The sequence below is a fragment of the Rhyacophila brunnea genome, unplaced genomic scaffold, assembly GCF_057557595.1.
Source record: "Rhyacophila brunnea isolate RB1 unplaced genomic scaffold, BYU_Rbru_1.0 scaffold_13, whole genome shotgun sequence".
NCBI lineage: Eukaryota > Metazoa > Arthropoda > Insecta > Trichoptera > Rhyacophilidae > Rhyacophila > Rhyacophila brunnea.
This window is the reverse complement of record NW_028232785.1, coordinates 29,325,782-29,340,200: the sequence shown is the minus strand read 5'-3', so window position 1 is coordinate 29,340,200 and position 14,419 is coordinate 29,325,782. Positions and strand designations below refer to the sequence as shown.

Here is a 14,419-nt window from a genome sequence, read left to right as displayed (position 1 = left end):
AACTAAAATAATCGTAATTTACGTGTCAGCATATTTTTTGTGGGTTTTTATGAAAATATGCATGCATGAACCGATAAATTCGTGTACGGTAAGCCGCCCAGTGAATGCACACTTAAGGACTTTGGATAATTGTAAAATTTCTAAAAAAGCATAGGTATTCTTATAGTTCTTTTAAAAAATATTGTACTTATCTATAACTTATGAAGATTAAAATGAATTTAATAGATATAATGTGCAACCCATATCTGTTAAATAAAAAAATAATATATAAATTAACAAAGAAAATCCCAGTAATTGAACACGGAATCTAAAGTATGAACCTGAGAAAAACCAGTAAATAAACTAAGCATATTAAACATATTAAGCATTTATTATTCAACAACTACACCCATAAATGTCAGTACAATTAATTGTGTATAGCTATGTTATTACTAATTTTATGACATTGAATATGATTTTTCTGAAAAAATACGAAAATTTCGAAATTTTGTTAAACATTAAAGTTGCTCATTTATCTGCGCCACATCACAAAAATGTTATTGTACTGTTAATATTCCTATTTGAGAAGTAATCATAGATAAAATAGTTTAGGTCTACTTTTCAACCATAATACATTATTAAATTCTTTTGTCCATTCATTAGATTAAAAATGCTGGTTAATGAATTGGTACCGTAGTGTTAAAAAAAGTGTTCAAATACTAGCTATAAGCTTTTTAATACATTTACATACATAAATATCGACATTACAGCTATATATTATAATCATTAAAGGGTATAATAATAAATAAATATGTTATAACTAATCTAAATAATAAACACACCGTTTATTAATTGAATTAACCTCCATTAGAAAGACCACTTAATGAACACTGATATTTAACGTTACGGCACAAAAAACATACGAATAAAACGATATCTCACCTTTATTATCTTCAGTTACTTCATCAAAATCAATAATTGGGTAATGCAGGGAAGAGGGTAGAAAAGTGACAATTAAAATTTCGGACCACGCACACTCTTTAGTAAAGCTAGGAACAAAACTTCATGAACAAAAAAGTCTGCCGAATATCAGCCCACCTCCTTGGCTACTGAGGCAGAAGGGGGTTTCTGAAGTTGTTTTCATATGAATATTAGTATTGCCAACGTATAAAAAAATCCCTACTCCAGATCACCCAATCACCGTATCACCCAATTCTTATGATTTTAAAATAATAGAGTTTTGTTCATTCACTGGGCGCCTTACCCTACCAAGTCGCAATGGCCGACCGGTTCAACTGAGGGTCGGACCAACTTGAGAAGCTCTTCCCTTTCAACCGACATAATATGGGGACACTCCCAGAGGATGTGATCGGCATCCTGCAATTCGCCACATAAGCAAGTCGGAGATTCTATTAGGCCAAACTGACTTGGAAGCAAAACCACTGTGTCCGGTTAAGAACTGAAAAGTCAATCTGGCTATCTCCATGCGCCACTTTATATTAGGAAAAAACAAATGCGTTTGTCTGCCGTTGGAAGAAGTGGTCCATTTCCCCTGCCACGCACGCAGCGCCGTGTTATAAGCCAGGTCGCGTACAATAACCGTTCGAGCGCACCGGCTCATGGATCCAAGACGTAATGGCGGCGATATGAAGATACCGCCAACCTCCGCCCCCCGACCGCCGAGCAAGGCGGTCGTGGCACCACGGATTTGAATGTGCAGGTCTAACAGAAGCACTCTAGCAAGGACAGGCAACGCGTCGGTAAAAGTCGTCTTATAAGCCTTAGTGAGGGCAAGTAATGCTGAGCGTTGACCGCTGAGAAGAGTTTTCCATGATACCATGTGCTGGTGGCATATCCAGTGATTCATTCCTTTTCGGTAGTATAGTGGTATGTATTTCTGCCTGTCAGTATGATACAGTCGTGATATGGATATGGACATAAAGTGCATTTAAAATGTTTTTCACCAGTACATTTTCACAGTTTCGAGCATCGATATGAACATACATTACATTTATAAGGTTTTTTTTTACCAGAATGTGTCATTTCACGTACTCTAAAATAATAAAGATGCGAGCAACTATAGAAGAATACATGTCATTTACAGGTGTGAATCATTTTTAAGCTTTTTCAAAAATTTGCGTATCAAAAAACTGCATTACAAATGCCGCAAATCAGAATACGTGAGAAATGTACTCATCTTCCCAAATAACTACATAAGCATATATTGAAGTTAAAAGGTCTTCACCAGTATACGTCTTCATTGTATGTGTTTTAAGAGTACTACTTTGCAAACATCTATACGAGCATACGGTGAATTAATAAGATTATTTACCAGTATATGTCACTTCATGTCTTTTAAGATTACTAAGTTGCGAGCACCTATATGAGCATAACTTGCATTTATGAGGTTTTACACCTGTGTGTGTCATTTCATGGTTTTTAAGATTACTAAGTTGCGAGCATCTATATGAGCATACTTTGCATTCATGAGGTTTTTCACCTGTGTGAGTCATTTCATGGTTTTTAGGATTACTTATTCGCGAGCATATATATATGCATACCTTGCATTTATGAGGTTTTTCACTTGTGTGTGTCATTTCATGGTTTTTAAGATGACTAAGTTGCGAGCATCTATATGTGGCATGTGCATACCTTGCATTTATAAGGTTTTTCACTTGTGTGTGTCATTTAATGTCTTTTAAGATTACCAAGTGTCGAGCATCTATATGGACATACGAGGGTGGGTCAATAATTCCTTAGAAAAAAGCATTAAAACAGTTTTTATTTTTGTATTTTTTTTTTATTTCTCAACATAATCTCCTTGGAGCTCAATACACTTGGTTAGACGTTTCTCAATTTTTTTTAAACCGTCAGAAAAATAAGTTTTCGGAAGGTTTTCAAAATAAGCATTTGTCCGATCGAAGACTTCTTCATTTGAAAAAAAACGTTGTCCACTTAGCCATTTTTTTAAGTTTGGGAAAAGGAAAAAGTCACTGGGGGCTAAATCTGGCGAATACTGTGGGTGGTCGACCAATTCGAACTTCAATTCTTCAATTTTAGCCATTGATCGTAAACATGTGTGAACACGGGCATTGTCCTGATGAAAGAGGATTTTTTTCCTGTTTAAATGAGGCCGTTTTTATTCAATTTCGTTTTTTAGCTGGTCCAATAAAAATGCATAATAATCCCCTGTTATTGTTTTTCCTTTTTCCAAATAGTCAACGAAAATAATTCCACGTGCATCCCAAAATACAGTAGCCATAACCTTACCAGCTGATTTTACGGTTTTCGCCTTCTTTGGACATGGTTCGCCTTTCGCAATCCACTGCTTTGACTGTTATTTCGTCTCTGGAGTATAGTGGTGTATCCATGTTTCATCTACAGTCACAAAGCGACGAAAAAATTCATCCGGATTGCGTTGCATGAGCGACAACAGGGCTTTAGAGGCCACCACCCTATTGCGTTTATTGTCGACTGTGAGCAAACGCGGCACCCATCTTGCAGAAACTTTTTTCATGCCCAATTTGTCATGTAAAATAGAAATGACGCTACCTTTTGAGATCCCTGTAACCTCAATTATCTCACTCAACTTTAATCTTCGGTCACTTAACACCATATCGTGGATTTTATTGATCATTTCTGGTGTAGTCACCTCTACAGGACGTCCTGAGCGTGGTTCATCCTTTGTTGATGTACGACCACGTTTAAATTCATTTAACCAGTTATAAATAGTTGCAAGTGAAGGAGCAGATATGCCGTGAACTAAATCCAACTCATTTTTTATTTCCTTTGCTGTTAACCCTTTTATATTAAAATGTTTAATAACAGCTCTAAACTCAATTTTCTCCATTTTTGTAAACAAGCAAATTTTTTTTTTAAATGTACGAAAATAAAAAACAACAACCCGACCAATCTGATTGAAACTTCGCAGCATACTGAATCGGTAGTGCCGCTGCATGAAAACAAACCGCTTACAGTACTAGTCGCGCCACCTGTCGGCTTTTCTAAGGACTTATTGACCCACCCTCGTACCTTGCATTTATAAGGTTTTTCACTTGTGTGCGTCATTTCATGGTTTTTAAGATGACTAAGTTGCGAGCATCTATATGTGGCATGTGCATACCTTGCATTTATAAGGTTTTTCACTTGTGTGTGTCATTTAATGTCTTTTATGATTACCAAGTGTCGAGCATCTATATGGACATACCTTGCATTTATAAGGTTTTTCACTTGTGTGCGTCATTTCATGTCTTTTAAGATTACCAAGTGTCGAGCATCTATATGGACATACCTTGCATTTATGACGTTTTTCACCTGTGTGTGACATTTCATGTTTTTTAAGACTACTTAAGTGCGAGCATCTATATGTGCATACCTTGCATTTATGAGGTTTATCACCTGTGTGTGTGATTTCATGGTTTTTAAGATAACTTATTAACGAGCATCTATATGTGCATACATTGCATTTATGAGGTTTTACACCTGTGTGTCATTTTATGTTTTTGAAGACTACTAAGTCGCGAGCATCTATATGGGCATACCTTGCATTCATGAGGTTTTTCACCTGTGTGAGTCATTTCATGGTTTTTAAGATTACTTATTCGCGAGCATCTATATGTGCATACCTTGCATTCATGAGGTTTTTCACCTGTGTGAGTCATTTCATGGTTTTTAAGATTACTTATTCGCGAGCATATATATGTGCATACCTTGCATTTATGAGGTTTTTCACTTGTGTGTGTCATTTCATGGTTTTTAAGATGACTAAGTTGCGAGCATCTATATGTGCATACCTTGCATTTATAAGGTTTTTCACTTGTGTGCGTCATTTCATGTCTTTTAAGATAACCAAGTGTCGAGCATCTATATGGACATACCTTGCATTTATGAGGTTTTTCACCTGTGTGTGACATTTCATGGTTTTTAAGACTACTTAAGTGCGTGCATCTATATGTGCATACCTTGCATTCATGAGGTTTTTCACCTGTGTGTGTCATTTCATGGAGTTTAAGACCACTAAGTCGCGAGCATCTGTATGGGCATACTTTGCATTTATAAGGTTTTTCACTTGTGTGCGTCATTTCATGTCTTTTAAGATTACCAAGTGTCGAGCATCTATATGGACATACCTTGCATTTATGACGTTTTTCACCTGTGTGTGACATTTCATGTTTTTTAAGACTACTTAAGTGCGTGCATCTATATGTGCATACCTTGCATTCATGAGGTTTTTCACCTGTGTGTGTCATTTCATGGAGTTTAAGATTACTAAGTCGCGAGCATCTATATGGACAAACCTTGCATTTATTAGGTTTTTCACCTGTGTGTGTCATTTCATGTTTTTTAAGATTTGTAAAATCTGAGCATCTATATGAGCATACCTTGCATTTATGAGGTTTTTCACCCGTGTGTGTCATTTCATGGTTTTTAAGATCACGAAGTTGTGAGCATCTATATGGGCATACCTTGCATTTATGAGGTTTTTCACCTGTGTGTGTCATTTCATGACTTTTAAGACCACTCAGTTGCGAGCATCTATATTTGCATTTATTGCATTTATGAGGTTTTTCACCTGTGTGTGTCATTTTATGTCTTTTAAGATGACTATGTCGCGAGCATCTATATGAGCATACTTTGCATTTATAAGGTTTTTCACCTGTGTGTGTCATTTCATGTTTTTTAAGACTACTAAGTCGTGAGCATCTATATGGACATACACTGCATTCATGAGGTTTTTCACCAGGATATGTCATTTTATGTGCTTTGAGATGATTTAGTTGCGAGAATATATTTTCTTGATAGTGATCAGCATTCACGTTCGTGTGAATTATTTTGTGACTTTTTAGAGCACTTCCGCATCCAAAAACTGCGTTACAAAAGCTGCAAATCAAATTACGTGAGAAATGTACTACTCTTCTCAAAATAAGTCGAAGTTCCTTCGGAGTCGATCGTTCTGAGATTTCTCTTTTAATGTTTTGTTTATCTATCGTCACTTCTGAATACTGTATCATTCTATCTTGGATGCCATCAGGCGAGGATTGTTGACACCTGTCTATATCGTGATGCTTTTTGAAAAAGCCTTTAGTAGAAACCTAGAAAAAACCAAATAATCGTCAATATTATTCTAAATTAGATTTTTAACTGTTCTATTTGAGCTATTTTTTTCGAAGCTTATGCCTTTCAGCATTTTTAGACATTATGAGTGTATTGAAAATGAAAATGACGTTAAGAAATGGTAATAGTACCAACATAGATATGAAATACAAATGATGTTACGGAGCGATCCGTTAATAGTTTTACAAAAATGCACCTAAATGTAACATCAAAAGAAAATGCACAAAACAGACTATGACAAAATTGTGGTACTGCTCTTGGTAATATGTATAAATCAATTATAGTTTTGAATGCAAAATTTTAGATTGATGTAAATAAGATATTTTCACTTTACTGTGTTTCTTTCTAATATTTCTTGGTAAAATAATTTAAGATCACCAGAATAAAGTACATACTATGAGGCAGTTTTGCACACTGTTAAATAAAAAATATTGTAAGCTTCGTGTAGTAACTAGAAATTTCTGTGTCGGTGTGTTATTGGAGAGTGTGCACAGTGTCGGAAGATGCCTACAAGTGAAACCAATGTCACAAACAATATCCAAATTGAGAGAATCTATATTCAAATTTTATCAAGTTACCTCGATCACCAGTATCAAAAATGATTTAATATATGATACTAGAACCATCTTGAAGAACTAGAATACCCACGATGGCCGCGCGGCTTAAGCGTCGTCGTATTGCGTCGTGATTACCAGGTATGAGTCAGACTATGGACCTAATAGGTTGAGCAAGTGGCTGACATCCATTTCTCGTACAAAAAAATCTGTTTATACAATCCTTTACTCTGTGGAGGCCCATATGATCCTATTAGGATCGGACAAGGTCGAAAAAAAAGGAAGAACCATCTTATCTTGGCTACGATTAAAAGTGTTGTATGCAGTGTTACAGACTATATCGATATGATACCTCCACGTTTTTACGTGTATGGAGGACCTATTTAAGGTAAAGTGCGAGCAAAGCTATGGATGCCACATTCATGTTTCGTATAGTCCGCTCAGCCAAATGGCCGTCTATCGCCGCTCGCCTAATTACGGGCCTGTTGTATCTCGTAAAACTACCATGTAATCAAATAAAATGCTTTGTACTTTCATGTCTAATTAACTAAAAGTGTATGTATACTCGCTACAAAGAAGGCGTGGGTCAACAAAACGTTAAACGAAAAATAAAACTTTCTTTTGAGATTTGTGCTACGAACAACGTGTGTTTCATTTTGAATATTCACCATCATCAACTGTCAATCCTACATCTTAACCCAACTGTCAACTAACCTTACATCGAATGTGCTCTAACAACACAAAATCCAAGTTCTATTGACCGCCCTGGGGGTCTATTCTATGCTTATCGACCGCTAAAGTGATAAAGTGAAAAATATTATCAAACTTAGGGTAGGTTTGTATCAAAATATTAGCACTTATTGTAACAATTACACGAAGCCGGTTTTTATTGTTGCAATAAGTGCTATATTTTAACAGCACATATCTTGCTGCTGTTAAAATATCGCACTTATTGCAACAATAAAAACCGGCTTCGTGTAATTGTTACAATAAGTGCTAATATTTTGATACAAACCTACCCTAAGTTTGATAATATTTTTCACTTTATCACTTTAGCGGTCGATAAGCATAGAATAGACCCCCTGAACAATTTATCATCACTGGTCGTGTAACTTACACGTATCGACGGACGGCGCGCTACCAACGGCGACATTAACGCCAGGTCGACCGGAGAGCTGAGTGCGGAAGATGAAACAGGCTGTGCGGTCCCGACTTCTCTCCCTACCCGGATTTCCGGGGCGTCAGATATATCAAAGCGCGGGAGAGAATTTATATTCAAATTTCATCAGGCGACTTCGATCAACAGTTTAAACAATATTTTAATATATCATACTTCTGAATTCGTGAGGGCACGCATACTAAGCGTCGCATAGGGATGGCAGTTATCCAAAGAGCGACACTCTCGAGAAGGAATGACTCGGTTTATATAATTTTTACATATAAAATGTTATAGCATAAATATTTTGTGAATTAATAAAAAAATCAATTTACCGGTAGACCACATCTGATATTTTAATAATGATCTGAGCAAAACAGTAAGTAGTATTATAGCTATACAAGTTAAAAACGGACCTGCGCAGAAGCACACCTGCTTTCGTGCTCATGTAGTAGGTGTGTAAACGCTGCGTCTTTGTGTGAAAAGGCTGTTTTACACGATACAATAGTATAGTCACAGTTTACAATGAATACCTCATCTCTATCGGGGTATGACGAAAATCCTTGACAAAGCCAAGCACGAGAAATTATTGTTTTTAATTTGACCGAATATTGAAAAGTGATGAAAAGCAGTACAAATTTATAATAGGGAGATATATATTTATATGGAAAATGATTTTCACAGTTTGCGTTTTATAACAACTTTACTAAAAAAAACCAAGAAAGACATTATTTGAAAATTATAAAAAAATTTGATTGGGTCATCGATATATTTTATATGTATACTGATCACTTCTACCAATTAAGTCATATTTTGTGTTCCCCTAATTATTGAATAAATACATACCTGCATCAATACAATCAGTTAATGTGGGTTTAATGAGTGTTTTCTTCAAAAGTCAATAATTACCCAGTATTAATTAACCTATCATAATAATTTAAGAAGGTAAAACTTTAACTAATTGCTCTTACAATACTCTCAAGCGCTTTCCAAATTGAGTTACCATAGGCAATCGGCAATTTTTTGTATTTTAAATCAAAGTAGGTAGGTATTGATTAATTAATTACTTACTTTTTTCAATACGACTGGCTAGGAATAGTACCGAGATTTATTGAAATTTTAAACGTCAACCTTCGATAAAAATCGGCGAATAGAGAAGCAAATGTTACAATATATAAAATTGAATGTACCCCATGTCCTGGTGTGTAATCTGAATATGAACATCCGGGTTGAGGATCGTCATCAGAAAATGGTGGCATTTTATCTTCAGTGAATTCGCGCTTTATGTCAATCTCAGCTTGGATACCAGTGACACCCGTCGCAGCGAACTGAAATAAACAACGTTTCATATAACATGTTGTCAATAAGTACTGTTTATCTCTGGAGCATCAATAAACAAAATACAAAAGTCCCTTTATTCGAATACAAAAGCCTCCTTCTTATATACGAGCGCGCACCGAACACCGACACAAACGGCCCTAAGCGAGACGCGATGGTGTCATTTTATGCTACTTTTTGACAGATCGTGAATATCGGTTAACCTCAAAATGAGACTGCGCCGTGTAGTTTGCTTTATTCCCTGCACGTTTGCCACTGTCGCTCTAATGCGCAGGTGCAGATATCGACCAAATCCCATCTGTCAAGTGAAAATTCAGAAGCCTACTTTTTGATTCATTCAAGCAATCTTGCAACTCGCACGATAAAACATGTTTACACGTGCATATTCTTTTTATGGCCGCGATAATACGCACTGTCAGCAGTAAATCAATGTACGTGTAAACGGGTATAAAGCTAATTATTATTAACGGTAAAAAAACTAACCTCTAAATTGCAAATGGGATCGTCTCTATTTTCTTGCTTTACATAAGTGCTGACGTCAGGATTATTTGGATGCTCAATCATCGGTGCATCAATCCAAAGTTTAACCTCTTCATTATACTGGTCTCCATCACAATACTCTCGCTTTATATCCATGTTTGCGAGGAAACATACGACATACACCTTCGTATCAACGTTTTCCGAACCATAGATACTTTCGCGCAGTGTTGCCACCTTCTTCTCACCGAAATTTATAAAGCGGTCCAAGAAATGGGTGTGAATTAATCGCACAATACAATAATCAAAATTCACAAAAAAAAAAAACTTTTGGAAAGTAGTTTTCACATAATATTAAATGATTTCACAAATAAATAGATGAAATCACATAAAATAATTTGTTTCACAAAACAAAAATCATAAATCACTCATTGTAAATATAAATTTACTCAATTTTGACAACTGCACACATTTGTAAAATTATTTTCACCGACAAATAATATATCGCACAAAGAAAAGGTAGAAATTTACAAATGTCAAACTAATAATTGTAGCAGCAATACAATTTATTAGAAGGCAATCGCAAAAAATGATGCTTAGGTGTCAATATAAATAATGTTTAGCGCAGTAATATAAATATGTGTAAATTCGTGCTGCTATCGTTCATATATTATTTGATGTAAATCTACAACCAAATAACACCACCTAGGTATATCTTTTTCGGTTCATCGATATAAATTTTGGTAAATGTGGCGCTGATGCCGTCATGAGATTGTATATATTTTTTGAACTTAACCTAACCTATTCTAACGTAATCTAACCTAATATAACTTAACCTAACCCAACTTAACTTAACCTAACCCAACCTAACCTAACCTAACCTAACCTACCCCAACCTATAATTAGGTACCTAATAATATAATCTTGTTTGTGATAATGAAGTATCAAAATCTATGAGCATTTCAAATTTTAAATTAACAATTATTGGATCAAAAAACCTATGCGCCGACAGAAAAGGGTATTTATTATAATTGTCTACATGGAATAAACTGTTTTCGTAAAAAAAAAATCATAAAAGCTCATGACGGCATCTGCGGCACAATTACCTAAGTTTTAATTAACGTCACTTTCTAACTAAGTATTAAATTTATAGTATTATTTGAATCTGAAAGTAAGTACTATCACTTCCCTTCATTTTGAAACATGAATTTCTCAACTGTCACTTTGTGTTTTGTTATGTTTTTTTATCGTCTGTATTTGGGATGAAGGTGGATAATTAAGGCACCGGAATTGTTATCAGAAACGGCGAGGTTTATTTAGTGTTAATATTATAATCGTTACATTTTGAATAATTTATTTTATCCGTACGAAATGTGTGTTGCGCGAGCGAGCAACGTTTTCTCTGCGTGCTGTCAAATAAGCTTCCCCCGCTCAAAAAAAAAAACGGTTACCTTTCTCAGCCGTGCCAAATGCGACGTTGACATACGCATTTTTTTGACAATGTTGCCGGTCAGGTATTTATTAGTGGTATTATACATTATTTAATTATTTTCGCAATCAGCCGTTATTATTTGTTGGCTTCGATACCGATTCGGGCCTCTCAAGATACACAAAGACATTCCCAAATAGGGACCATACGGGGTCGTCACAGTACCTAATACATATTTATGTTTTGCCAAAATATTGTTTAAAATCATTAAAACTAATTTTCAAAGTGTTTGTATTCTTTTACGATTACAATATTATATTGATACGTGAAGACTACTTTTTCCTTAGTGCAAATCGTAGTTGATTTGTGAATATCATCCATTTCCGATGTGACGAACATCTTTTTAAATGTTGTCAGCGCTTTGTGAAAACAGTCTATTCAATTGTGCGAATATCCCAAGAAATTATAGTATTTCGGTAATTATAGTGCGCGTTGCCATCATGGTTGAAAATGTACAAATGGATTATTTTGTTTCTCGCACAAATAAACTGAGCTTTTGAAAAATTCCGAGAGCATTTATGGATCACTTCCGACCAAAATTCTCGCTGGCGAATTCAATAAAATCCATTTTAAATCAAAGTAAAAGGGCTTTTTTTATCTCTTTCGATTGAGTATTCTCTCGGCTTGCACAAATAATATTCTTTATAACTTTCTAAATTACCTACCTCCATACGAAAATATTTTGACTGGCAGTAAATCTGAAATCGTTTGAAATTTTACGATTCTATGTGCGAACGCAAGTTACTAGTGGTCAAAAATTATTTTTTATTTAATACTGCGGCAAATCTAGGAGAATCATTAGGTACCTATATAATAGCAACAGGTCGGTAGGTAGGTACCTACCAAAACTTTAGATGGAAATATTATTCCATTAAAAAATTCATTTCAGTGGTTGGAAACAAAATGTTTTAAATAACATAAATGGTTTCAAGACTTCAATTTTTTTGATGGGTATGCAATGTCTAGTTTACTTCCGTTGTCACTAGACGTCACGTCCTTGATGACCAGCAATGACAGGTGTCATTTTCTTAATATATTTGAATTATATGTTGGTACATGCTTACCTATTTAATTTATCAAAATATTTTTGCAAATCACTCTTAGTTTTGAAAGTTGTCAGACGGTGTAGTGTTTTTAATGTAGAAATGAAACCGTAGACTCGCAATATTGACCATTAAAGTAGAGATGGCATTTCAATTAAATTTACTGGTATATATTTTGTTAGTAATATATACATCGTTCTCAGATAGGTGTGTATTTAAGTCATGAAATGATGATAAAAACTACTGTATAAAAAATGGGGCGGTATTTTGTCTAGGAATGTCATTGAAATCGACACTCTTGTTGGACTCTGAGCAATAATAACTGATGCTATAACATGAGGGCCGCGATGGCCGAATGGTAATGTATCCGCTTGGTAAGTCGAGGGTCTCGGCTTCAAATTCGAGGTCTGGTAAAATTCACATATTGTTTTTCATGTCTGTTTAAATCCAGAACATGGACCAAATAGATTAAGCAAGTGGTTAACATCCATTTCTCGTAAAAAGTAATGTTGCGAAGCCTGTTCGTGCGGCGGGCAGGATCAACAAAAGAATTTGGGGAAAAAATAATAATATAATATTCAAACTCTTTAATAATAAAATGTTATGATTATTTTTTTTACAGTGGATTATAATAAAAGAATTATAGTATAAAGTGAAAACTATTTAATTACCCAAACCCCATAATATAACAGGGCTGCCAATTTCATTTTAAAAACAAAAATATAAATTTATTATTTTTTTTCAAGATTGAAGATAGGTACATAAAAACATCAGAAACAAACCCGCTGCTGTAATACCTCATGAGTTCTGTCACCATGGACGACCCTCCCTTCCACGCAGCGATGCTACAAAAGAGATCTACGCGCTGCTAGTTTCAAATGTCTCGAGACGTGGTCATGGACCTAGGTAGGTCGAATGACCTTGTTCTTGCACTATGCTCCAACACTGGGTAATCAATAAAAGTGTGAAGTAGGTAGCAAACAACAATAATCCATAAGTATACCAAATTATATTCTATTATATGAGCACATCAAAAATAAAAATATATTTAGGAATAACATAAAACTAGAATAATCATAATTAACGTGTCAGCATATTTTTTTAGTGGGTAATTGATGAATTAATGATGAATGATGTTAAATAATGAATTAATGAACCGATAAATTGGTGTTGTTTCAGTTTAAACTGGGTACAAATAATAATTTTATAATAAAAATTCAGGTGTATATAAACATAGATGTTTCTATTCTCCAGATGTTCGATAGCTTTGGCGTGAAGCAAGACTTAGTTTTAATTTACTCTGGTAGGAAATTCCAATACAACTTACAATGTCTCAACAAGAAAAACAACGTTTATTTTATTATCAATAAATAGTCATCGGCAACTTCATACAAAGGCGGCAAGATCAGATGGCAATAAAAAGGTAATCGTTCAAGGTGGCGTCTGACAAAACAAGAATTGCATGCAAATGCGGTTAATATGCACTACCCCTAGGGTTGCTAGTCAAGAGAGCGTAATATGAACATACCTATCATACATTTATAAGGGTACACACAGTATGAATCTTATCATTTATTAAAGCAAAGGACGTCCCAAACGTGCATATTATAAATATAATATAATATACGATGACAGCGGCATAAGACTCGACCTATGGGGTCGTGGGTCCCAGGTTCGAATCCTGGCTGACATCATATCTCATATAAATTAAATCTGTCAACTCAACATCCACTCTGTGGAGGCCAACATGATCTTAATAGGATCGGACATGGTCGAGAAAAATATTGCATTAAAAAAAATATTCACTAGAAGGTCTCATTAGATGTCTTTTAAGACAATTACGGCATGATATGCAAATGGACATAAAGTGCATTTATTTATATTATTTATACACAATACTTATATTGCTATCAAGGTTTTTTTGCCCAGAATGTGCATTTCACGTACTCTAAGCTGAGAAAGACGCGAGCAACTATAAAAGCATATATGACATTTATAAGGTGTTTAACCGGTAAGTCCTTTTATTGGATTTACGCGAGAAAACATTGTCCTGACATTGATAAGAAAAAACGCATGTGTGAATCATTTTGAAGTTTTTTCAAGCATTTCCGCATCAAAAAACTGCATTACATATGCTGCAAATCAAAATACGTCAGAAAAGTACCAACTTATGTTCCCAAATAACTACATAAGCATATATTGCAGTTAAAAGGTCTTCGCCAGTATACGTCTTCATTGTATGTGTTTTAAGAGTACTACTTTGCAAACA

At 34.9% G+C, this 14,419-nt stretch overlaps 1 protein-coding gene across 1 annotated transcript; it reads right to left on the bottom strand.

The window, feature by feature from the left end:
* Positions 1 to 3,833: 3,833 nt before the first annotated feature.
* Positions 3,834 to 9,841, bottom strand: LOC147077203 (uncharacterized). The gene is made up of 3 exons (XM_085940741.1): positions 9,625 to 9,841; positions 8,994 to 9,131; positions 3,834 to 6,071 (listed from the first exon to the last, which is right to left on the bottom strand). The coding sequence occupies exons 1-3, from the start codon at positions 9,775 to 9,777 to the stop codon at positions 4,446 to 4,448; spliced, it is 1,917 nt and encodes a 638-aa protein (XP_085796867.1). The 5' UTR covers positions 9,778 to 9,841; the 3' UTR covers positions 3,834 to 4,445.
* Between the last annotated feature and the right edge of the window lie 4,578 nt (positions 9,842 to 14,419).